Consider the following 27,095-nt stretch of genomic DNA (forward strand, 5'->3'; position numbering starts at 1 on the left):
GCTCACTGCAGTATTTGGCTTTTACATGGGAGAGTATGTGGGAAGTAAGTACTAAAACCATGTGCGATGGTTCCCTGAGACCCAGATGGAAAGACAAGACGAGGCCGCAGAGAATGGCTTCGGGATAACTCAAATAAAATGCAGTAGTGGGAGAGGCTCTGCATGACTGTTATTTGATAACTGGATGGGAAGAAGCAGCCTCGGGTATGCTGGCTCCCTGCTAAGAGCTGTATAAAAAGATTAAACAAGAAATGAGCAACATAATGTTGGGTGAACATGGACTTACCAGTAGTAACATCTGAGATTTTCATTGCGTTTCCCGCAGGACTACCGAGCCGCACGATAGCTGAAGAGAGCTCCACACTGCTTGAATCCTTACAGACCAGCTGGGGAAGGCAGTCCCCACTTCCTTTGGTGCTCTCTATCTCAGATACTGTATACGAACCAAAAGAAGTAAAAAGGAAGTTATTCACGACGACTGAAAAACTATGCAATTAAGGGGGTCACGGCCAGAGGCATCCGCTGCTCAGTTATTGTTTGCTTTTCCTGATTTGGGCTCAGGCCTGCAGGATTCTATTTCTCCCCCTGGCTCCCCCTGCTGAGGTAGCGCTCCTAGCCCAGGGCAGGGTGAGTGCCTCTAACATCATAAACACAGGTCAGCTCAGCACACACACCTGTGCCAAAGCTTGGTAAGAAGCCGCAGTCTGTGTCCCCTGGTCAGAAAGGGCAAGGGATCAGCAGTCACAAATGATGGCCCTTGGACCCTTAGTAGCCCCTTCCCTTCATTATGACATTGCTGGAATGGGTTCCAAGTGGGCTACTTGTTCGAGTATTGAGGGTTGGTTTATGTCCTTCCCTCTCCCCTTCTTCCCCCCAAAAATTACAGGTATGTTTGTAAATGTTTATTAAACTATAAATCTCAGAATCTGCAAGTCAATTTTATTGATCAGAGTTACTACTTAAATAATTTTTGTTTCCTTTCTTTGCAGAAGTGCTGCAGCATTAAATGGGCTTGCTCAGACATCCCAAAAATAAATGGAGGGCATTTTCTTATCTTAAAGGAAATGCATCCCAGCCAAAATCATTCCAACCAGCAAAAAGTCTATTCTCAAAGGCTTTGCCCATCTAACTTTCTGGAGTTATAGTCTGACAAAAAAGCCAAGATTTGTGTGCACAAAACATATCCAGATAAAGAGGTGGGGTGAGGCATTCCAGGAATGGTGCTAAATTTTAGCCATGAGTGTCCCCCCTGAGCGCTGTCCACGAAAAATGTGTCAAGTCTGGTCAAAAAAAATGGCTGTTGTAACGTTCTCTGGGTACAGTCAGCAGCAGACCCGTATGTGTAATTCCCTCGCTTGCCGACTCTGAATATCGACCTCCAAGGCTACTGATTTGGGACGTATCTTTAACTCTCGTCTAGCAAGACTTGAATTCTTATTTTCCCTTAAGCTTATTTCTCTACCTCAGACCGTGCTGTGCAGGTAGTGCACACAATCTCCACAAAACAGGAAGGCCCACCCAGCTGGCCAAGGAGGGCACTTACATTGTTACATGGCCCAAAGGTTTCTGAGACTGCTGTGGTCACGCATGCGCTCTGCTGGACAGTCACGTGGCAGCTCTGACTCTAAAGCAAACCGTCAGAGACGCATGCTGAGGCCCGGTCTTCCCTGCAAGCCTTCTGAAGCACAACTTAACCGGAAAAGGGCATTTTCACTCACAGGGCGGTAAAACGTTAGCTTTGCTCCCAGTTTATGAACCTCGGCTCTTCAGAGGGCAGGGCATATTTTGCATGAGACCAGAATGATGATGATGATGATCTCTTAAGAGATACTTACAGGAGCTGGTATCGCTCTCTTTCTTGTCATCTTTTTCCTCTTCTATGTCTTGCACAGACATGTTTCCACGTCTAACTTCTTCCTTAGATAAAGAGTTGTAGCCAAGATCTGACTGGCCACCTGGGAAAGAGGATAAAGTCATGGTAACGCTGAACCACCATTCTCCCTGTGCTAAAGTTAGTCGAGAGGCGCTTCAACACAGTCGCCAACGACTGCAGCTGGCTGTGCGCAAAACGTCTCTATGGTCCACCACACAGAGCGCACCCGGGGGGGGGGGGGGGGGGGGTCTCAAGAACATGAAGGGAACTCACCTATTTTTAAAGTTATCTGCCACCCAAAGGGGTATTTCTGCTGGAAAGAAGTGGCATAAGTGATGACAGAAATTTTCAACAGCTGTCTGCAGGTAGACACGCTGCGCCACAAAGCACCTTCACCTGCATCGTAGCGAAGGCATTGCCAGGGCGAGGTCAGGATGGGAGAGACAACATGCATAGTTTGGGATTTTCAAACAGGGTTTATTTACTAAAGGTTTTCTCCCATTGTGTGCATATGGGAAAATGCTTCAAGGTGATTTGTCAAAAGTTGCGTGCGTAAAACCCAGCATATACATGGGTAAATAGCATAAACTCGTGCATATGCTGTTTTATAAACCTCAAAATACTCGTGTAAGTAAGAGTCTGCGAGTAATTTTGCATTGGTAACAAAGGGGTTGGCCAGGAGCATTCCAGGGCAGGGCCAACATTTACGTGTGTAAGTTGCTATGTTATAAGCTATTTATGCATGCAAATTTGGCAGCTTATGTGCATATATTTACAGCTGCTCTATATCTGGAATAAGTGATAGTGAACATCTTAAAAGTGAAATACTGACTGGGTGGGGGGTGTGGGTGAAATGTGAGGAGTTGAGATTGAAGAGCCAGGAAGGTCTTGACCTGAAGATGGACTGGGTGAGCTGGCTGACTAATTGGTAAAACTGGTAATTTCACTACTGCGCACATGGTAGAAAATCTCCTGACTTATGGCAGGTAAATGCGTATAAGTTATGCAGCTAAAATCTTCACATGTATATCTTTAATGTTAGATGTAAAAATACACATGTAGCAGTTGCGTGCCACTTATCCAGATAAATTCCAATATATCCAGCTAAGTAGCTCTACTAAGCCAGATAAATCTGAGCTTATATGGGTAAGTGCTGCTATTTAGCCGGGCTAGATGTATCTTGTCGGATAAGTGCAATATATATTCATGTGGGTTTTTTTTTTACATATTGCAGAGTGCATTTGCATGTATTTTATAACCTGTGTATATCATATGTGCAGGTTATAAAATACAAGTGTATATGGGCCTAAGCACAGCTGTCTGAAAGTTAACCTCCCAGTAAATGGAGCCCTATGTACGTTTTGGTCAGAAAAAGTATCCACAGAAACCGTGCAGGTCTCAGAGTACTTTTCCCTTGGACAATTTTGAAAGGGAAGGAACGTGTGTGCGCACTCTCTTTGAAAAAGGGTGAAAAATTCACAGCCGACTGAACATATTTGAAGGTTGGAGCACATTTCAGCAATCAACCTTTGAGTCTGTTGTGTTGGAATGACAGCGTGTGAACTGCTGGAAACAGGTCGCGTCCAGGCTGCACGGTGAAGGCAGCCGACTCATCCAGACTTCTTGTGAAGACGTCCTCAGAAGCAGGCATTTTTGTTGCAATGGAGAAGGTAAGCAATGAGTGCAGTTACTGCTTTTGGTTTTGTGCTTTTACTGTAGGCTGTGTATTACATTACCCTCCCTCCTGCATTTACCTCATGCTTTATTCTGACAGCAGCACCATGAGCTGAGCCATACACGGATTCGTTTGCATTGCTCACCCCACATTTTCTAAAGGAAGCTTTAAAACAAAATCGCCCCTTGTATGCCACGGATTTAAAGTAAAGAATACAGATCTCCATGAGAAGTGACTGATTCGTGTTTCTGGGTAATAGAAATAAAGGGGAACTCTTACAGTGACCCCATATTTTTCATGAAAAGAATCACAGTTTCGGCAAAGACGACTTTGTGAAAGAGACTTTCCCTCCTCATGTTCCTAAGTATGTGAAAAAATGAATGTGCTGCTTGAGTACCTTTATGGTCTGCCTGCCTGCCTTATAATAAAACGACGAATGGTATCCTTTTCCCATTATAATTAGACTGTAGTTGTGCAAGCTTTTTTTCTCTAAAGGAATGCAGCTGAGGCTTGTGTTATCTGCGATAATGCAACATCTGTGTGAGCTGCTGACATTGCGTCAGACTCTGTGCTCATATGAGAGTTGAACACTCTGCATGGGCTTGAACTAAGGCAGACTACCTGGTGAGCACAGAGTAGAGTCAGTCACTAAAACACACCGGAAGCAAACAGAGGCCTGGCACACACTCCTTCCATAAATAGTGAACGTGAGCCAACTGACCTGTACTGGATCCATCATCGGTGGAATCCACTTTGATGAAATCACTGTGGAACTGGGCCTGTTCCACACTGTTGATGTCATTAGAGCTATCCAGGCTTCCATGACTAACCGTGTCCAGGTCACTGCCATCTGCTTGAGGAGGAAGCGGAAGGAGAGTTTTACATTCAGCCCAAAGTCCATCAGTCTGCAACACACATTTACTGTCCGACTCCCGATTTCTTTTCTACATTTTCCCATGGAGGCACAAAATAGGCAGTGCCCTTTGGAAACACCGGTCCTAAGTATTTTGTAAGTATAGAAGCTGTTAAAATAAAACTTGGTGACATAAGCACTACTTTAATGGAGGAGAATGTTCAGAGCAGTTTACGTGTACACACAGCAATTAACACGCGTACGTCTGCCATTTGTAAATTCCCCTCCCCACATACGTTGCTCTGCGCCATGCGCGCCCCCAGCCACGTGCAGGCAGGAGCTCCTCCTAGGGATGTGCTTGGATTGGGGAGATTGTATTCTCAACATTACATCTGGCACCGTCCATGGAAAGGGAGATGGAAAAGACAGGGGAACTTTGAAACCATGGCAATTTTCAAAGGGAAGGCCACATGTAAACTCTGTTTTAGAAAACTGGTGCAAGGTCAGCAGGTTAAAAGCATCCACAAACTCTATGCCAATTTGGACAGTTTAAGATGCTCCCAAAATGCATGCAGATGACACAAAAAAAGGGGCTTGAATCTCCCTTCCTATGTCAAACAATTTTAAAATGCCCCAAAGTTTTTGTATTTCCATTTTATTTTCAAAAACCGTTAATCAACAAACGAGACAAGTCATATGTATTTGCATGCAGTAAAGAATTTGTCTAGGCAATGAAAGGAAAATTGCTTACCTGTAACAAGTTTTCTCTGAAAGCAGACACCATTCAACAGTGCAGTCATGCATCACGTTTCTAGAGCTTTCCAGGTAAGCCCCCGAAGGCCTCTCGAGGCACACATGGCAGTTTTGTGTCCCCATGGCCACACAGCAGGCTTCACATCCAATAATCCTTACTCCAAAAGGGGAGGAAGGTAGGTATGTAACCCACTGGGAACAGGTTTTTCAGATTGGTCAACTATATATTCTTTTAAATAACTAAAAAGTGAATTTTAAAAGCCAAATCAAAAGATGGGTGCTTATGCGGTACATGTGCATGTCCACCCAATTTTATAAGTCGACCACATATGCATACAAAGCCTGATGTGCAAATATCTTGCATTAGGAGAAAAGAGGCAAATATGGGGGTGGCATGTGTTTTCCAGGGTGGGGCCAAGAGACAAGTGTGTAAAAAAGGTGGAAAGAAGGCAAAACGATTAACGGCATGGTTAAAAGGGGAGGTGAAAGAGGCTATTTTAGCCAAAAGATCTTCATTCAAAAATTGGAAGAAGGATCCAACAGAAGAAAATAGGATAAAACATTAGCATTGGCAAGTTAAATGTAAGACATTGATAAGACAAGTTAAAGGAGAATTTGAAAAGAATTTGGCCATAGAGGCAAAAACTCACAGTAAAAACTTTAAAAAATATATCCGAAGCAGAAAGCCTGTGAGGGAGTCAGTTGGACTGTTAGATGATCGAGGGGTTAAAGGGACACTTAGGGAAGATAAGGCCATTGCGGAAAGATTAAATGATTTCTTTGCTTCGATGTTTACTGAAGAGGATGTTGGGGAGGTACCCGCACTGGAGAAGGTTTTCATGGGTAATGATTCAGATGGACTGAACCAAATCACGGTGAACCTAGAAGATGTGGTAGGCCTGATTGACAAACTGAAGAGTAGTAAATCACCTGGACCAGATGGTATACACCCCAGGGTTCTGAAGGAACTAAAAAATGAAATTTCAGACCTATTAGTAAAAATTTGTAACCTATCATTAAAATCATCCATTGTACCTGAAGACTGGAGGGTGGCTAATGTAACCCCAATATTTAAAAAGGGCTCCAGGGGCGATCCGGGAAACTACAGACCAGTTAGCCTGATTTCAGGGCCAAGAAAAATAATGGAAAGTATTCTAAACATCAAAATTACAGAACATATAGAAAAACATGGTTTAATGGAACAAAGTCAGCATGGCTTTACCCAAGGCAAGACTTGCCTCACAAATCTGCTTCACTTTTTTGAAGGAGTTAATAAACATGTGGATAAAGGTGAACTGGTAGATGTAGTGTACTTGGATTTTCAGAAGGCGTTTGACAAAGTTCCTCATGAGAGGCTTCTAGGAAAAGTAAAAAGTCATGGGATAGGTGGTGATGTCCTTTCGTGGATTACAATCTGGCTAAAAGACAGGAAACAGTAGGATTAAATGGACGGGAATGGGCAGTGGAGTGCCTCAGGGATCTGTATTGGGACCCTTACTTTTCAATATATTTATAAATGATCTGGAAAGAAATTCGACGAGTGAGATAATCAAATTTGCAGATGATACAAAATTGTTCAGAGTAGTTAAATCACAAGCAGATTGTGATAAATTGCAGGAAGACCTTGTGAGACTGGAAAATTGGGCATCGAAATGGCAGAAGAAATTTAATGTGGACAAGTGCAAGGTGATGCATATAGGGAAAAATAACCCTTGCTATAATTACACAATGTTAGGTTCCATATTAGGTGCTACCACCCAAAAGAGATCTAGGCATCATAGTGGATAACACATTGAAATTGTCGGCTCAGTGTGCTGCGGCAGTCAAAAAAGCAAACAGAATGTTGGGAATTATTAGGAAGGGAATGGTGAATAAAACGGAAAATGTCATAATGCCTCTATCGCTCCATGGTGAGACCGTACCTTGAATACTGTGTGCAGTTCTGGTCGTCGCATCATAAAAAAGATATAGTTGCTATGGAGAAGGTACAGGGAAGGGCAACCAAAATGATAAAGGGGATGGAACAGCTCCCCTATGAGGAAAGGCTGAAGAGGTTACGGCTGTTCAGCATGGAGATGAGACGGCTGAGGGGGGATATGATAGAGGTCTTTAAGATCATGAGAGGTCTTGAAGGAGTAGATGTGACTCAGTTATTTACACTTTCGAATAATAGAAGGACTAGGGGGCACTCCATGAAGTTAGCAAGTAGCACATTTAAGACTAATCGGAGAAAATTCTTTCACTCAACGCACAATTAAACTCTGGAATTTGTTGCCAGAGGATGTGGTTAGTGCAGTTAGTATAGCTGTGTTTAAAAAAAGGATTGGATAAGTTCTTGGAGGAGAAGTCCATTACCTGCTATTAATTAAGTTGACTTAGAAAATAGCCACTGCCATTAGCAACGGTAACATGGAATAGACTTAGTTTTTGGGTACTTGCCAAGTTCTTATGGCCTGGATTGGCCACTGTTGGAAACAGGATGCTGGGCTTGATGGACCCTTGGTCTGACCCAGTGTGGCATGTTCTTATGTTCTTAAGTACCAACGCGCCTGGGTGCATGCCTAGGTATAGTTGATTGTAAAGTTATTTCTGTTATGGAGGAGATGTAATTCTAATTCCCAAGCATCTCCCATGTATTTGAGGGGGGTCTGGGGTAACTGGGGGGAATGCAGACTAAAGAACCAGGGGGGGTAGGGGGACCAAGCTCCAGACTGGGGGTACTGGTAGATGAACTGGTGAAACTGGACATGGCGTGGACGAATGCCTGCTATAAAAGTCCCTCACCTGCGCAGCTCAAAGCCGACATCACGCGGCCATGCACGCTCACTTCTAAACTTAGGGGCACACATATGTGCACCAGGGCTATTTTATAATATACGTGTAGATGTGCGCACAGGATATAAAATCGCCACGTATCTGACCACACACCCCATAAACGTGTGTGTATGTGCGCTCGCACACCCGTTTGAAAGTTACCCTGGAAATGTGTAACTGATGATTTCCATCTTTAGGAAACACCCGTTAGAGGCAGGCAATTTTTTTTTTTTTTTTTTAAGACAGCGTGAAATCACCAAGTCACTCTGATGAGACTCCCTAGCTAAAGGGCATTTTCAGCAAAGACGGAGGAGCTACAAGAATCTCATTTATAAGTATTAATCTTTAATTAAGCAAGGAAAGATTATTTTGCAAAGAGACTACAGCAAGCTGACAATCGCTCACATAAACCACCAAGCATCTACTGAGATAGCAGAGGGACTCGCTGATTACTTTACAGGCAAGATATCTTAGCAATTCAAGAAGAGTTCCCATCCAAACTCAGAGCCAAGTCCAGATTCTTCACAGAAGGAAGAATATGACTGGGAATTGCAAGACCCTGGAAATTCCCATTTTGGCAGTGCAATCCGCTTGGGAAGTAATTTCACCAATTTTGACACAATGTCAGAATTTAGTATTCAAAAAAACCCTTTTATCAATGGGATCCTATTCCTCTAGCTGGTTAAATTACCTGAAGTAAGTCTGGCTCCTTACTTAACTATTAGTGAAGAGAGGGATCATGATCCCTACCTCCAATCTTTCCTTATCGTAACTAATGGAAAAAACTGTTTTATAATGAATTAGCTAATTTTCTGGCTAAAACTAACACCCTGCATCCAAGACAATCTGGTTTAATACAGAAACAACATTAGTATTGACAAATGAATTCAGAAGCAAAGCAGACATGAGACAGAACGCGCTCCTTACCTCACTAGATATGAGCGAGAGCTGCTTGATATGTGGGATTCTTGCACACAGAATCTCTCCCCAGGAGCTACCAGCAAAACTGTACATTTCTGATTGCACGATTAACAGGGGGTGAGACTCTACTAACACCTAGATCTGAATACATGTGTTACTGTGTTTGTGGGCTGCGATCATTTAGGGTTGGGGGTAGGGTGGGTGATTTGACTCTGTTCTGTTTTAATTTGGCTTGATTGGAGGTGGATTTAAGAAATACTGCGCTTAAATGTTGTATTAATACGGTGGAATGTTCATAAGGAATCAATGTTGAATGACTACTGAACAATTTTATTAATAAAAAGATGTAACATAAATCATGGTTTCTCTCTTGATAATTTAAATCAATCCATCCCCCAGATTCCCATAGCAGATCTTATGATGGTTGGTTAGGGATATCTTTTGCCTGCAAGCCTGGGCACTTGTGGCTGGAAAATCACCACCACAATCAAAAGGAGAAGAAAATCTTTTGAAAGGGATGGCACTGGAAAAAGGGATTCCGAGCCAGACTGGGAAAAAACGTGAAAAAAAACCCCTCAAAAAGTTTGAAACAATGAAAAACTCAACTAAAACACACGGGAGAAAGAAAAATATTAAGGCACATTTTTTTGCTCACAAAAGAAAGAAAATGGCGCCAGAAAGATCAACACAGCGGCTTCCGAAAGTGGTTGGTGACAACCCACATTCACCTCTCTCAGCGAAGTCAAAGTGAGGCCACACGGTGCCGCTGCTGGAACTGCCGTGCATGCCCCAGGGACCTTCAGGCTTTTCCTGGAAAGCACAGACGCTGCCGAATGGCCTCGCCCATCAGAAAGTATTAATTACACAGGAAAGTGGAAATACCTGAATGGGCTGTGTGTAATGCGTTTGCCGGTGGCCTTTTCAAAGCTTTTTTGAACTGTGCTGCTCCCAACACAACATTTCTGATCTTGGTCCACAGGAAATAGCCACCTCTGTTGCTGGAGGGCCAGATACTTTCCAAGACAGCCTGGGTATCGGAGAGAGTAAAGGGTCTTATTTTATTATTGTTATGATAAAAATAAACAAATGTCAGCTTGCAAGCTCACAGATATTCTATAGAATTGTGACTTTTTAAAAGCTTGCAGACAGTAAAACATTGTATACTATTATTGCTGATCAAAAACAGTTTATCTAAAAAAAGTGTTTTCCTTGTATGTTTTGAAATTTATCAGAACAAACTGCTATAATATATATAGACTTTTCTATTGGTAGAATCTCAAACACACCATTCGCTCAAGTATCCCCGACTTCTACGGTCTGGGGTACTCAGAAATAAGTGAAAAAGCACAGGACTGCTTCTACGGCAAAGACCATAAGCAACACACATCAACCAGCACTGTCTGAATTTTCAAGGAAGCTCATCACCCGGTAAAAAGGTTGCTAGCTGAAATTTTTATGGGTATCGTAAGGCTTGTGGGGTAACTGCACAGAGGGGCATTTGCTACCTAGGGAAGCTTGCTGGGCAGACTGGATGGACCATTTGGTCTTTTTCCGCCGTCATTACTATGTTATGTTACTATCTGGGAAATTCATCAAAATGCATTAGGCGTTAACGCCATAATGCATGCGATAACGCTAGTGCACAGCGCGAATGCAAATTTTTGAAAGGGGTGGGATCAGCTGTGCGATATGCCCGAAATGGCCATAACGCGATTCTCGATAAATTTTTAGAATTGTTTTTGTCCATTTTTGGGCTTGGGAAGGGAGAGGGGAGAAGGAAGAGGGGGAGGTGTGAAGTGGAGGAGAGAGAGAGAAAGCCTCTGGGGAGGGCCCCACAGTGTGCAAGTATTTATATTTCTATAGGAGGCCATCTAATAGGTCGAGGTGAGGTGTTGGTGGTGGTTTAGGGTTTAAGGGCCAGTTTCTCATGTAGAGTGAGATGTATGAACAGCACGGTACACCTTGGTGAAGATTTGACATAACATAGTATAAAATTTCATCTTTGTGAGACTTTCCTCACTCCAAATGATGTCAAATCTTCACCAAGGTGATGTGTGTGGGTGTCCTACTGACCGCATCCTACGTTTCCCTGGATTCCACTCTCCGTTCTCTTTGTGATACGCTTGTTTAAATAGCCAGGTTTTTAAACTTTTCCTGAAGGTTTTGATGTCTCTTTGTAATGTGATTTCTAATGGCATTGGGTTCCAGAGTGTGGGTCCTGCTAAGGACAGCGCCCTCTCCCTTACTTGGGTTAGTCTTGCTGTTTTGACTGAAGGAATAGTTAGGAGTGCTTTGTTTGCTGATCTCAGGTTCCTGTGAGGTACGTGTACGTGAAGGGCTGTGTTCACACAAGAAACTTCAAATAGTGTTTGGATAGAACTTAACTCTGACCCTCTCTCAAGGATAGCCAGATAAAGGGTCATATGTGCTTACCTTCAATAGTCTTTACTAAAATTAGAGTCCCCTTGCTGCTTTGGGCTTCTAACGCAATCGGAAATGAAGCCCTCAGTGGCTGCAACACAATGAACTTTAGTTCCCAGCCACCCAGGATTTTTCCCCACTTTCATTCTCCCTGCCATTCATAGCTCAGCTTCCATTCGGATGCCAGGGCAGAACCTGGAACGCCTGCAGGTGTCGCTATAGTGCAAGGGCTGAGAACTCTGCTGTCGAGAATCTTCAGACTGCGCTGCCCATATGAGCAGGACTTGGGCACAGGAGCCGAACACACGTGGCAGCCGGGGTCTGCAGCCACACAAGTTTTGTTTTGGGCTTTTGTTTCCATTTTATGATGTTCCTGCATTTACCACACACTAGAATCATCTAGCATGGCTTAAATGGTTTTGGTGCAAGCTAAAACACAAAGGACATGAAGCTAAATTGATTTTTCTTTTTTGTCTGAATCATGAAACAACATATGTTGGTGTTTTCTTGTCTTTTTTATGAGACCCCACACCCCCCACGTGGCTGTGAGCTGCACAGGCCCCAATTTTTAAGCTCCTTGATTTAGGGTGGAATCAGTTTTCTCATGGTTGTTGAACATAGATACCACTCTCATAAAACCACAAGAGTTAATTATAATTAGGATTTGTAGTTCTAGCACTCAGACTGTACGAATCCTAAAAACCGGCTTAAACAGGGGTCAGTACATCCCATTTCTTCCTATGTAATGATACAAGTGGAGTGCATGGCTTCCTCCGTCACGCCGCATGCACTCACCTTGTTGTAGTAACCGTAGGTAATGGCATTTGGTTGAACACCGGCTTTCTTCATTTCAAAAAGGACGCGTACTGCCAGCACGGGCTGCCCATACTGCCCACAAAGCTGCATCAGGACACGGTAGCAGACCTGAAAAAGTCAATGCATTTCTGTTTTAGACGACCATTAGGAAAAACATTTACAGTGCAAACAGACTTCACTTTTGGACGTACAGAATTTAATTTTTCCATTTCTGGATTTTTATTGATTCTGCCCTCCCCCCTCAGACACGCCCGCAACTAAATTATTCTGTCACTGGATGCAGCCCAGCAGCATTCAATAAAATCAGAAATACAGACCTGCTGCCAGTTTAAATATCAAACCATCGAGGGGGCAGTTTCAGAAGTCCAGACTGTGTGCAGAGCACGTGGACTATTTTAACCTGTGTACATTGTCACAGTTCTCAAGAGGGAAAGAAGAACCTGCCGTTCCCTTTGAAAATAAATAGATGCAGCGTACGTGTGCTAAAAGGATATGCGACTTTGCAAAATACCACACATACTTTTGGAAATCCCATGCATGCAGGCTACTTTCTTCCCTCAACCTAAACACATCCACAGGAATTCCTCCTTTCAATGTGGCTAAAAGCAAGCTCACGCCAGTAGCCCATGCACCTGAGGATGGCAGTTTTCCATCAGACCATTTCATCCCAGTGAATATCTATTTACCCAAGTAAATGCCTTTTCAGAATTACCCTCCAGGCCAGCCACATTATAGCCTCCAGTTATACCTGCCTACGCTGTGACCCTGTGCAGCCTCAGAGGTTAAGAAAGGCCATGTCCACATAATGTCTGCCTGGAAGGGAAAGGAACACTGTGTGCCGCCAGAAGTATTATTGGCTCAGCAGAGAAACGCTCTACCCTCCCACACTAGGAATACTAATCCTGGTGTTATGGCTCACGTACAACATTGGATGTGCAGCTTGGAACCAGAAAAAATTAACCTCATAAAAAGAGTTTAAATGGGCTCAGAAAATCTCTGGATCATTTGAGTACAAGCTTCTCTGAAAGAACTGCACACTGCTTCCAATAAATGGGTTATATAAATGCAAAAAAAAAAGTAAAAAGCCATACATCCTCTTTATAGGCAAGTGTTTCCAATTAATGAGAAAAGCCGATATCTCTGCTACCTTTTATTCCTGCTGGCCTGATCAATGGCTTGAGAAGACAAATAGTTTCTTTAGTGCCGAGTTAGTTCTGATATTTACTCCAACAATCTAAAAAATATTCCCAATCATTTTACTTGGAACTGACTTTAGAAAAAGGAGATATAAAAACAAGGATGTGGCAGGCCTGGCCGCCACATCCCAGCCTTGGTTCTGATTGAGCTGGCAACCCAAAGGAGCAGGAGGAACCAGCTGGGCCAGTCCTCCTAAAATACAACATGGCTGAGAAGCACAAAATGCTGAGGCACTGCTGCAATAAGCAGTAATTTCTGAGGTACCTCATCCGGTGAATCTATTTTCTTCATGTGCATTTTTCGCAACACGTCATAGGCAGCTTGCAGGGCTCTGACTTTTGAATGGCAGACTTTCACATAGGCAGGAAGGCAGATAAACCACAGGCCATAGCAATGTCGCAGCAGACATCTGGACCACATCTGAGGAATGGAGGAATACCTTTTTGCTATTTTATGTGCAGACTTGATCTCCTGCAAAAAAAAAATGCAAATCACCAATTTAGTGATATGATCACAAGTCTTATCCCTCATTTCCTGAAGTCAGCTTTCGGTTGCTCATGTTACGTCCATGTGGGTCCTGCATGGGGTTCTGATGACAGTCAACACAACACTCTACCTCCTCATTCAATTTACTTTGATTCATAAAGGTCAAGCATGTTTTCACTAGCTCTACAGCTTAAAGGGAACCCCCCCCCCAAAAAAAACCACATGTAGCAATATCAGAATATTCTTACTTCCCATCTAACAGCTCACAGACTCAGATGCTTCTGTGCTCGCAAATACATTTCTAGCCAGTGCTACTGTCAAGTCACTGATTGCAGACAAACCTCCATCTTCTGCAGTGAAAAATAAGCAGCGCAAACTGCTCAGTTCCGATCATTGATGGATATCACTTGTCTCCCGCAATTTATTTTCCCATTTCTTTCCATACGCTGGGGCTCTCTAACTCTTAGCTGCATGTTCTAATAACTGGTCCATTACCAAGACTAGTTTGTCCCTCTTTGATTATAACTGTATCCTGTAATTATTGCTTCTCTAATCCACTCCCTCATTTCAGCTATCCATCTGGAAGATGCCACATCATAAGATCAGCAGATAAGGAATAGTACAAACATTTTTCTTCATGGGATTCTGTTCAGCAACTCAACCACATTTCTTTGGGTATGAGATGGAAAGGAGCAGAGTACAGTTCATTGCTACTCTCCTGTAAGGCAGGTATAAAATATTTAAAAAAAACAACCCCTAGAGATTGTCAGCTCCTATGCCTAAGAATTCTAAGGTAAATTTTCAAAGAGTCAAGCGTGTAAAAATTAGCAGACGCGTGTGCAAATAGCACATATTCACGTAAAACTCAAATATACACGTGCGCGCAAGTTTGCTTGCATAAAAAAGGGTGGACCGGGGCCAGTATATACATGTTTAAGTTGCTACTTTATAACCCCTGAAAGTGACATGCACAAGTCTGTTATGTGCACACATTTACTTCTGCTAATTATCTGGCATAAGAAAAGAAAAACCCTCATTGCCAAACACAGTCTGGTTGAGGGGTCTGGGGGTGTTGATGACCTAGAGACAGACTGGGCAAACTGGTGGACTCCTGAAGTTCAGGGGAAACCTCTTGGGGTGGTGCTAGATGCTCCATTTACTCTGGAAAAGCAAATGCACAGGAGGGAGGTAATTTACCTATTTTAAGTTGAAGTTGGTAAAACAACTGAGACCTTATTTGTAGATGCCGGCACTGAAAGCTGTGACCTGTGCATCCATCCTTTCACAGTTAGACTTCTGTAATGCAATCTATTTAGGCAATCAGGGAAAGTTACAGCTGGTCGAAAACACAGCTATTCCTATGGTTTTGGGGAAATCTAGCAGAACATTTGCTCGACCTCTGTTACAGCTCCGCTGGTTACCTACAGTGGACCGATGTGAATTTAAGAACTTGGTTCTGAATGGTTTTGCCTGACCTTCACGGATGGGTCCGCTGGAATGGCTTGGAGGTAAAGCAAAGCTAGGGTCTGTGGGGAAGTGGTAGCTCCGACTTCCACCGGTTAAAAAAAAAAAAAATAAATAAATAAATAAACTGATGCGCTCATTCTCACGCGTGTGAGAAGTCTTTTTCAGCTGTAATTCCAGGTTTATGGAACAGCCTTCCGTTGGAATTGAGAGAAGAAGTAAATTTAGTAAAGTTCTGTGACGTGGTTTCTGTCTGTTGACAATCAGATCCTTTTCCTATACAGACCTTGGCTCAGAAATTCAGAGGACCCTATCAATGATTGCTGGCGGGGGGGAGGGGTATGAATTGTTTTTACTGGTTGGGATCAAACATGTACTGCTACAGTTTTTTAAATTGTGCTTATATTTTAATTTTATATTGATTATGCTATTTAAATATGCAAATCTTGTATTCTATTTGCCTATTTTGTTCATCACTTTGGGTCATTGAAACAATACGTAAATCCTTCACGCACGCATGTTACAAAATTTGATTTATGCACATAAAAGCAGACAAGTGCTAAGGAAAATATGCAAGTGAAATCTGCATGTGTAAATAATTAAAATTAGGAGCACAAATACTCGCACTTAGACCATTCATCTGGATTTTTTTTACTTCTCCAAATAAGTGGTGGCTTTCCTGACATTTAGCTGTATAAGTCTCAAAAGCCGCTACTTATCCAGCTACGTAATATAGCCGGATAAGCATTAAAATGCTTACCCGTCTATGTTGAAAATACATGCCACATATATTTTAGATACGTAAGCATGCTGTTCGGTAGATTTAAACATATTTATATAGTATGCATGCATAATAAAATACATGGACAGTTTATAAATGATTCCTGAAATAGGAAAGCGGTGGGAAGCTCAAAGAGACCTCATATATTAGATGCCCAAGAGTTAGGCTAATGAAAGCTTATAATGGCGTAAGCTTGTCTTTATTTATAATCATCGGTCTCGATGAGCAAAATTAAGAGGGCGCCATATAAAGTATAGCTGCCCCAATTATGCACTTAGAGTCAATTGTACTATGATGTTGTACTTAACTTGCGAATTTTAATCTCCGGCATCGAGGTCCAAATGCTGCTGAAGTTGATGGTAAAAATGGAGGAAACCGACTTTGATCCGACACGACGTGTTTCGGAGGAAACCTCCTTCCTCAGGGGGTCGGGTGCCACTATTACCTGCTTTTGTCACTGACCGGAGATGCTTACCATGTGTACGAAGCGTTGACTCAGTTTGTTGCGCCCGAAGGCGTCTCTGTATGATTTTCGTTGCGATGCTGGAGTCGCTCGCTGGACCGTGTATGTACTATCGGCCAGCGAGCGACTCCAGCATCGCAACGAGAATCATACAGAGACGCCTTCGGGCGCAACAAACTGAGTCAACGCTTCGTACACATGGTAAGCATCTCCGGTCAGTGACAAAAGCAGATAATAGTGGCACCCGACCCCCTGAGGAAGGAGGTTTCCTCCGAAACACGTCGTGTCGGATCAAAGTCTGTTTCCTCCATTTTTACCATCAACTTCAGCAGCATTTGGACCTCGATGCCGGAGATTAAAATTCACAAGTTAAGTACAACATCATAGTACAATTGACTCTAAGTGCATAATTGGGGCAGCTATACTTTATATGGCGCCCTCTTAATTTTGCTCATCGAGACCGATGATTATAAATAAAGACAAGCTTACGCCATTATAAGCTTTCATTAGCCTAACTCTTGGGCATCTAATATATGAGGTCTCTTTGAGCTTCCCACCGCTTTCCTATTTCAGGAATCATTTATAAACTGTCGATGTCATTTATTTCCTGATATTTGTGGATCTATTCATATTTGTATTAATAAAATACATGAGCATGCACACCCCAACACATATGTATAGGGGCACACGCACATGTTTTAAAGTTATCCTCCCTGCTTCCTCGGTAACTGTAATTAAAAACAATTTTGCTTTCTACAAGATTTGGTCTAGCACAGGAGCTGAGCAGTTTTCCCAGATTACATTTTCATTCCAAAAGATGGTGTTTCTACGCTCAATAACACTACAAAAGATGATGGGTTCTAGACATAGAGGCACATTGCTCCAGATGAGGCTGTAACACCTGCTTTGCTTTTGGCCTTCTGAATGCTGTGGCGGACTTGTTTATTCTCTCATCTACTAATGTGAAAAGCATGTAAATTGTCTGCTTATTCTGTGTTTCTCTGCTCTTTTCAGCAGGAACACAATCGGAAGATTTCTAAAATCATCAGCACTCTGACACACACACACTGTAGGAAGTAAGAATTTCATGTATGTGGACAAATTACAGTAAAACCCCAATTTACACTAACCTTGCTCTACTATGCCACGGTGTTTGCATTAATGCACTGTTCAGCTGCCGTGATCCTCAGTTCCATCTTAACTCACTAATTACATTCTTCACCTTGTGGTCTGGTTTCCTAAGGTTAGGAATCTTGAAAGAACTGTAGTGTCCTATATCCTCAACTGTTTGTGATTAGTATGACTAAAGCTCCCCTCTTATACCAATCAGAGGCTTCCAATCACTTTGATGTACATCTAATGAAGTATTACAAGCTGCCAGAAAAATCACCACAGCTTGGAAGGATCGCAGTATTTTTTAACTATGGAATTGTCTTCATATGACTGACTGAAGCCCTAACAAGTCAATTTTTTGGGCTTTAATTTAATTTCAATTTTTTTAAGTAGTAATGAACCCACTGGCAGGGTGGCCAAACCTTTGCACAAGTCACATTCAGTTTTATTATTTTCAATCTGTTAAAATCAGCAAATAAAGAGCAATTTTGCATTAAAAGTTGAAGAAAAGTCCTGTTTAACTTTTTACCATGTAGATGTTTTGTCAGTTTCTGTTCACTCTGAGATTCAATAATGCTTACAATTTGACTAGGGGGTGCCTGTATATTGGAAAAACCTGTGAACTGCATTAGCAGCTACATTTAAAAAGCTGATCCTTAAAAGGAAAATTGGTTCTTACCTGTTAATTTTCATTCCTGTAGTACCATGGATCAGTCCAGAGCGTGGGTTGAGCCTCCTGTCCAGCAGATGGAGACAGACCAAAACTGAAAGGGTATCCTATATATCAGGACAGAGCCTACCCTGCAGTCCTTCAGTGTAACCATTGTCAAAGCAGATAAGAACAAAGATAACCAGGAAAAAGAACAAGCAAGTAACCAGCAAACTCAAACGAGTAACGAAAGAACTCCCAAAACTAAACTATTACCAACATTGAATGGACTCTGTAGAAGAATGCTCTCGCATATCCTTGTCATCAAAATAGATGCTTCCAGTGCCCTTAAGGTAATGATAGGTGACTTTCATCCAGAGACCTGTAAAAAGAGCTTCGAGTGGCGGCAGAAAAAGATGGGGAAGGGCGTCTGGACTGATCCGTGGTACTACAGGAACGAAAATTAACAGGTAAGAACTAATTTTCCTTTCCCTGTACGTACCCGGATCAGTCCAGACTGCGGGATGTACCAAAGCTTCCCTAAAACGAGTGGGACCGAGACAGTCCCGCTCGAAGCACCTGCCGACCGAAAGAACCAAAAACCGGTGCTTGCACATCAAGACGGTAATGTCAAGCAAAGGTATGCAGGATTTCCATGTAGGGGGCCTGCATATTTCCTGCGGAGAGACTGATTGACTCTCCGCCCACGAAGTAGCCTGAGAAGGCAACGAATGAGCTTTTAAGCCCTCAGGAACCGCCCGGCCTTGGCAGAGATAGGCCGACGAAATTGCCTCCTTCAACCACCGAGCAATAGTAGTCTTAGAAGCTTGGTTGCCCCTATTTGGACCACTCCACAGGACAAAAAGATGATCGGAGACCTGAAACTCATTGGTGACCTGTAGGTAGAGCAGTAACACGCGTTTCACATCAAGCCGGCGAAGATTGTCCCTGACTGACTCGTGATGTCCTCTGGAGAGAACGTGGGAAGCTCCGACTGGTGGACATGAAAAGAAGACACAACCTTCTGTAAGAAGGAAGGAACAGTTTTGAGAGAAACCCCTGACCACTAGAGACATATTTCTATTCTTCCTGGTTCTGAGAAAAAAAAGAGTAGAAAAGTATCCCATAGGGAAAGGGCTAACTAGCCAAGATCAGGGAATCACAGGGTGAGCTGCCGCATCTGCTGGAGACAGACAAATACTGAAGGGCTGCAGGGTAGGCTCTGTCCTGATATAGGATACCCTTTCAGTTTTGGTCTGTCTCCATCTGCTGGACAGAAGGCTCAACCCACGGTCTGGACTGATCCGGGTACATACAGGGAAAAACTGCTTAAGGTGCAATTTCCTTTAAGACGACATTTGTTATACCTGCATGAATTGGTCTTTTTCTGCCATCATCTACTACGTTACTATATCACCTTGTGTCTTGCTTCCTTGCACATAGCTTTGAGTGTGGCCCCGGGTTAGCATGCAACGCTTCGTGAATAAGCAAACAGCTTCTGGGAAAGAGAGGAGGAGCGGAGGGGGCAGAGAAGCCTGCACTCTCTCTTGCATGTGACACTGCTCCTCCCACATGCTTTCTTACTCCCCCACAACAGCCTCTCAAATTCAAGCACTTCTGCTCTGTTCCTTGGCAAATGTCGACATGATGCCAAAGCTTTCCTGTAACAGGTTGCTATGGAAATCTGAACCTCAAAGCCCGAGCAAAGCCTTGCACAGCTGGTGAAGCTATAAATGAGGATTGCCCTCTGGCTCACTCTGCTTTTCCCTTGTTTGGTTTCTGTATATCATTGTTAATTAATAAAGCTATTTAATTACCGAGTAAAAGTGCTGTATGCTTGAGGCAGTATCTTTCCCAGCACTGCTCACCCAATTTATTTTATTTTTCTTTTAAATTACAGTTTTCTTTTGAGCAAAAATGTGAAAAGCGCTATTAATTTTCATGTGGGCATCTGTCTGTCACAGGAGCTGTCCGGACAATGGTGCTGAACTGCAGGTGAGCTGTGGATATGCACCAGCAGAGATACAAGCCGATCATTTGTTATAAAGGCAGCCTTCCAGAGCTTCTCTCTCCCCTTCCATTGCTCCAGGAATGTGCTGTAATACACACCGTCCCCTCTTTCAGGTTTGCTTTCTCTCTGTTTGGGTTTTTTTTTGTCTGGCAGGCTTCCCCTGCTGCTTTGGGCTTCCAGTTCAATTGGAAATGGCCCCTAATGAGGCCAGAGTGCCATGAGCCGGATAACGTTAAACTAACTGCCCAGCCCAGGCACACCAGAGATACTGCTGTCAGCAGAGAGGCAAGGGCTGCGATTCTCTCTGGAACCCACATTAGCCAGAAAGTATCACTGTTAGGCGATGTCTGGGACTGTGAATGCTGCCTCCAGAGCACACACACCCCCCAGCCAAAGAAACAGAAGCTGTTTTCAGGAATCCAGCCTGGGGCTCACAGTGCTGCTCCGAGTCCAAGTATTCCTCTCATTATATTCATGACAGAAATCCCCCACCCCTTCTGGCAAAAAAATATACAGTGACAGCAAATATAGCGAGAGGGGCCACTCGCGCCTCTAGAACTGCTCTCTCCTCTAGAACCGCTCTGCCTTTGGCTGCGAGCTGATGGCCTGCAGCCAACTCTGGAGGAGGAAGCGGGAGAAGCTGTGGGCAGCTGGCAGTTCTCTGAAATCTGATAACTGAACGTTTTCCTACCTCAAGTACTTTCAAAAGTGAACTGGTAAATGTTTTGGGGTAGATATTCAAAAGCCATTTAGACGGGTAAGTAAAAGGTTATCTGTCTAAATGGCAAATGTGGTTTATTCAGCCACTTATCCATCTAAATTATAGCGGATAAGCAGTCAGCCAGCTAGAATTTAGCTGGATAAAAAAAGGGGAATTTTGGGGGGTGTTCCAGGGAGGGGCTGAGATATCCGGCTAAGCCAGCAGAATAACTAGGATAACTACAGACCTGCTTCTGAGCAGGGTCATCACTCCCGGCAGGTGGTTGGGGGGTGATCCTCTCCCTTTTGTGACAGCAGGAGGGGGGGGGGGTATGAAATTCTGGGGTGGAGAGCCATCTGATCAGATCATTTCTCATCAAAACGGGACAAGGTTTTGGGGGGGGGGGGGGGAGGGGGGCTGAGGGGTGTTGGCCCCGAAAAGGCCCTTTCTCTATAAGGTGGGTAGGCTGACAAAAAGCACAGAGGGCCTCAGTTACTAAACATTTTTCCCAGACAGAACAGGAGAAAAGCCTAAGCAAATCAGGCCCACAGTAACATGGTAAACAATGGCAGGAAAAGACCCAAGTGGTCCATCCAGTCTGCACAGCAAGATTTTTATTTTATTCATTTTTATAGGCAGTTAACTGCCCCTCTGTGCAGATTACCCACAAGCCTTCTGTTAAGGGCAGCAACTGCCCCCTCTGTGCAGATTACCCACAAGCCTTCTGTTACTACCCCTACTACCTCTAACTACTCAAGCTAGATATTTCACTTGGATGCAGCTCCATCCATTGATGGTGGGGGTGGAAGGGAATTAGAACCAAGAGCTAAGAGAAACAGATAAGTATGAGAGAGGAAATGAGGGAAGCTTGCTGGGCAGACTGGATGGGCCATTTGGTCTTCTTCTGCCGTCATTTCTATGTTTCTATGTTTCTATGTTAAGGGCACCAACTGCCCCCTCTGTGCAGATTACCCACAAGCCTTCTGTTAAGGGCACCAACTGCCCTCTCTATGCAGATTACCCACAAGCCTTCTGTTAAGGGCAGCAACTGCCCCCCTCTGTGCAGATTACCCACAAGCCTTCTGTTAAGGGCACCAACTGCCCCCCTCTGTGCAGATTACCCACAAGCCTTCTGTTAAGGGCACCAACTGCCCCCCTCTGTGCAGATTACCCACAAGCCTTCTGTTAAGGGCACCAACTGCCCCCTCTGTGCAGATTACCCACAAGCCTTCTGTTAAGGACAGCAACTGCCCCTCTGTGCAGATTACCCACAAGCCTTCTGTTAAGGGCAGCAACTGCCCCCCTCTGTGCAGATTACCCACAAGCCTTCTGTTAAGGGCAGCAACTGCCCCTTCTGTGCAGATTACCCACAGTAATTACTGCTAGATGCAGGTTATCCCTGTGACTTCTGGGACATATTAGCAGCACTTCTGCTACAGTTCGAAGCCAGAGGGATAGAGCAGAAAATCCCAAGCAGCACAAGCTACAGCCACCCAAAGTGCAGTAAACAGGAAATACATATCCCTCCTGTTTTCATTAAATATGCTGCTTGCCAGCCATGCTCACTGTATTAAAGAGAGGGGTAGCTTTGGAAGTACCTGTTTGGTTCTTCTGAACACTGGCGATGGGCTGCTGGGACTGCCTGCTTTCGAGGACCACCTCTTGCACCTTGATTTCAGCAAACCTTCTGCAGTGCCAAAGAGGTCCTGTAACAGGACAGGAAATCCATTGTAGCTGTAAAAGAAAAACATGTCACCAGCCTTTGCTAAACAGGTCTACCAGCTAGTCACTCGCTCGCCTTCAAGTTATTGAGGTCCAAGCAATAGTTACTTATGTAGTACAGTACGTTTTCTTTTTTTTTAGTTTATACTCACTTATTTTCAATAGAAAAAGCAGGACTGTAAAACACAGAATACATTGACAAAGAAACTTAAAGAAAAAAAATTGAGAAGACCAGACTGGAAGGGAAAAGTGCCTGTTTTCAGAGGATATGAATCAGTGCAACAGTGCAGAGTTTATAGTGGAGGAGAGATAAGAGGTACGTGATAGAGATATTCCAATAGCACAGAGATATACATAATGAATCCAGCATTAGCATATCCACTGAACTGAGGCTCCAGTGGGTAGATATGACAGCAACATCAGAAAATCTCTCTTCACAGAAAGGGTGGTGGGTGCTTGCAGTAGCAGTGGAAGGACAGGAAGAGAGGATTCCTGGTGGCCTAGAAGTGAAGGGAAAGGCAGAGATGACCCCAGGACCTATGGCGTGCAAGGGGCCAGACTGGATGGGCCCCATCTGCTATAGTATTCAATGATCCAATGTTAAGTAGAGATTCAAAGCCACAAGCCACCCTATGAGGTCCCTATATGTTATGCTCTATCTGTACTGACAAGTTATCTGTCTAAATGGGAGGACTGGGGGAAGGAGAGGTACCACAATGATGTAAATCCTTGCAGAGGTGTGGGGGGAGGGGATGTCCTGCTGGCCCATTTTATTTTATGCTTTTCTTTAATGACAGCGCTACTTAGCCAGATGTCTTTAAAGATATCTGGTTAAGTAGCACATTATGTGGCCACACGAGGCCGGATAACTAAACACCTACCCGGCTATTTTCAAATATAGCCAGTTATCCGACCTCATGTAGCCAGATAACTTTAAGCTCATATATTCAGTGGGATGTTTAGCCAAATAACATGTCCATTGGCCTCATTTTAATTAATGTCGTAGAGTTTGTAAATCACTTTGGGTTACCAGTGCAAAGGAGATAATGAAATATGATCAAATAAATGGCTGTCCAGGGATGGAGTTGGGGGTTCCATTATGTTATGAACATTTTCAACGAGATCACACTTCTCACTATTTATAATTATAATTTCTATATCATATGCAATCTCTAAGCAACATTTTTAAATGAGCTGTAATCCACCTTATTTATTTATTTATTTGTACTAATGGTTGTTGGAAAAGGCAGACTATACATTTTAAAATTAAACAAACATATTTACTGAGTTAGTATAGCCTAAAAGCCAGGCCCCAGACCTCGAGAGTATGAATTCTGCCATCACTCACCCAGCTCCCTGATGTTCAGCAAGTTATTTTACTTCCCTTTCTACTGTTTTAAAACGTAAGGTGTTAATAAAACCAAATATAGTAACTATTCTCTTTCTTTTTTCAAAGTGAAAGCAATACGGCTGGTCCCAAGAGAGAAGAAAGGAGAATCACAGGAGCCTGTTTTCAGTAGCCAAGCTCCTGCCAGCACTGTGCTATTATAAACAATGGTGAAGAGCGAGCAAGTGGCTCGGAGAAAGATGCAGGATCAGTGCAATGTGGAAATCCTGACAACTTTTTTCATTCTGGTTACTGATGTGAAAAACAATTGTAATGGACTTAAATTTCTAAACCTGTAGAGTTGACATTATTAGCATGGATTACATTTAAAGGATGAAAAGTTCTTTAAATGCTCAATAGACCTTAACAAAGCAGAGGTGACATGAAAATCCATGAAAATCAATAGGAACAATGCAAGCTTTTACAGGATGATTAGTACTTGAAAGAATTCTAACAAGTAGAAACACTGCGATGAGATGAGAGTGGGAGAGAAAACCAGGACTTTTTCTGCTGGAGAATCTAACTTAATCATTTTGTTTTCTTGCTTCGTTACTGGCTTGGTAAGATGCGTGCCTCCTCACACTACAGTGCCATCAGACTACAAGCTGTTTTACAAGACAGTTTATGCGCTGGGGCGCCGAGTGCGTCCTTTAAAACCAGGTAATGGAATAAGGTTCAGGACCCGCCCAGAGAGAACAGTGTGCTGCCCCTATGCTGGGACACTAGACCTGTGCTAGCTCGGACAGGAAAAATGACTCCTAGCACTACAGATGACTCAGACGGAAAAGCAGATTTTGGGCTACTAATGGGTTTGGGCCAAGTTATTTGTCTAATGTATTGGTAACATATGTGCCCGACGGAGTCTCCGATCTGAGGTAAAGTGAATGCTCACCACAGAGGTCAGACTGACCGGCCTGCAGTCCCCAGCCTCCCCCTTACATGAATAGGAACCACACTTGCCTGTATCCAATCCTCTAGTACTACCGCCGATTCTAAAACATTGAAAAGATCAGCTAGCGAAGCTCCCAGGACTTTCCAAGTCCTCACCCCTTGAATGTATCCCATCAGGACCCATCGCTTTATCTACTTTACGGTCAGTTAGCTCTTCACAAACACTTCTGAAAATCATGTGAGATATACTTCAGCACTATTGGTGTTTGTTTTATGAGGTTCTGCTCCTGGCCCATCCACAATTTTACTTTTTTGTCAGCCTCTACAATATTCCTGGCTCTCACCTCAGAGTCTCATAAAGCAAATTTTGTACATCCTTTCACTATCATACGTTTAAAAAACAAATTGTCCTTCCCTTTTACCGTATTTGCATTCCTGACTGCTTTCCCAGTTTCTCTTAGCTTTTCCAGATATTGTCGCCTGTCTTCCTCTTTCTGCGATCTCTTTTCTTTCCTTATCTTATCAGCTACTTCCTTAGAAAAGCATAGCAGCCTCTTTTCCCTCTCATTTAGATGGCTACCAAAAAAGGTTAGCTGCCCTATAATTATCTCCTTTGGTTTTTTGTTTTTTTTTTTTTAATTTACAATTTTTTATTGCTGTAAGCACAAACAGTTTTGCCCACTGCTCTTCTGCTTCCTCTGTACTTACACTTTGGGGTTTTTTTGATACTTTGATTTTGTCAATATATTTCACAACTTCACTCAAGCAATAGGAATGAAAATTAGTATAGCACTGTGATAATATACCCTGTCCTGCATCAATATTATCACATTGTTTTGCTGTTCTTGTCTTGCAGGCTGTTAGAATAGTTATTGAGAACTACGGTCGAGCATTAAAGCTATTGAAACCATTTTTTTTTTTCATTTTATGTTATCTTTCACAAATGCACATTTCACCTCCCCTCAGTGTGTTTTTTTGCCTGTGATTATGTCTGGTAGATTTTATAACTTTCAGAGGAATAGACTTCTCTGAGAGTTTTGAAATCATGAAATATTTTGCTAGTGGAGGCTCTCATGGCTCCAGCACAATGGAACTGGGAAAGACAAGGGTTTTTTTTGGAGGAAAAAGTGATTGACGGGTATGATGGTTTAGTAAGATTCAGGGACTTACACTAAACATCAGATCTGAAGTGGCGTTTTTTTGCTCCGTGTATCAGGAATGCTCACATTCCACCATACTAACATGTAAATAGAGTGGTTACGAAATTAAGAGAAGGCAATACACCTTTGGTCTTCTTTCAAACTAGCCAGCCGTGTATCTATGAACAGTGCCATCCAGTGAGAGTCACTAAAGCCTCGTGCTCCTTCAACGTTTCCCATTAGTAATCCTTTATCCTCAGCTGCTCTGATAAGGATAGACTTTCTTTTATACAAATATTTAAAATCTATGAGAGAATCAATACTCAGAGAGGAGGATGGAGGCAGGATGCAGCTCTGTAAGTGCAGATCTGGCCCACTTGTAACAGAGTGCGCCTCACCTTGGCTGATAAAGGAAAGTAATTTTGTTCCATTTGCTTGTTTACCTTTAGCTAGAAAAATGTTTAATTTGCTGGGAAAGGAGAGGTGCGTAGCGACAGGACGCAGCTTTGTAAGTGCAGCTCTGGACCACTTCCCACCTCGCTGGCAGCTTTTCTAAAAGGCCTAATTCCTTACAACAGGGGTAGGGGCAGCTCTGCTCCCTGAGTGCTACGACCAGGACGTCCATAAATGAATATGCATGAGGTACATTTACATACAATGGAGGCAGTGCATGCATATTCATTATGGATGTCCTGAAAACCAGTCCCAGGAGCAGAGCTGCCTACCCCTGCCTTACAGCTTTAATCAGTTAAAGCTTCCCTCTTCCTGAATTAATCCCACCTGGATTAGTTTTTCCCCAATCATGGCCTCGCTGCTTTAGCTCAAAGCCTCTTATTCATCTCCTCAGTACAGACAGAAAACTCCAAGGAATGTGTGCATTATACAAAGGATAACTTATCACTGGGGCTGGGCTCCTGCTCGCTTTACGTGCCAACCTTGCTGGGGGGTGGGGGGGGGTGGGAAATC

At 43.2% G+C, this 27,095-nt stretch overlaps 1 protein-coding gene across 6 annotated transcripts in view; it reads right to left on the reverse strand.

Annotated features, from left to right (window-relative positions):
• DENND4A (DENN domain containing 4A) overlaps window positions 1-27,095 on the reverse strand; it is a 123,775-nt gene that overhangs the window by 19,692 nt on the left and 76,988 nt on the right. For 5 of the 6 annotated variants that reach the window (XM_029575092.1, XM_029575095.1, XM_029575096.1 and 2 more), the window contains 7 exons: window positions 22,589-22,724; window positions 13,588-13,794; window positions 12,106-12,234; window positions 9,772-9,916; window positions 4,270-4,401; window positions 1,836-1,955; window positions 287-433 (listed from right to left, as the gene is read on the reverse strand). In XM_029575092.1, coding sequence (XP_029430952.1) covers window positions 287-433; window positions 1,836-1,955; window positions 4,270-4,401; window positions 9,772-9,916; window positions 12,106-12,234; window positions 13,588-13,794; window positions 22,589-22,724 — 1,016 coding nt within the window. The remainder of the gene's footprint in view (window positions 1-286; window positions 434-1,835; window positions 1,956-4,269; window positions 4,402-9,771; window positions 9,917-12,105; window positions 12,235-13,587; window positions 13,795-22,588; window positions 22,725-27,095) is intronic. The other variant, XM_029575097.1, reaches the window with a different exon arrangement.

This window comes from Rhinatrema bivittatum, chromosome 13, assembly GCF_901001135.1.
Source record: "Rhinatrema bivittatum chromosome 13, aRhiBiv1.1, whole genome shotgun sequence".
Lineage (NCBI taxonomy): Eukaryota > Metazoa > Chordata > Amphibia > Gymnophiona > Rhinatrematidae > Rhinatrema > Rhinatrema bivittatum.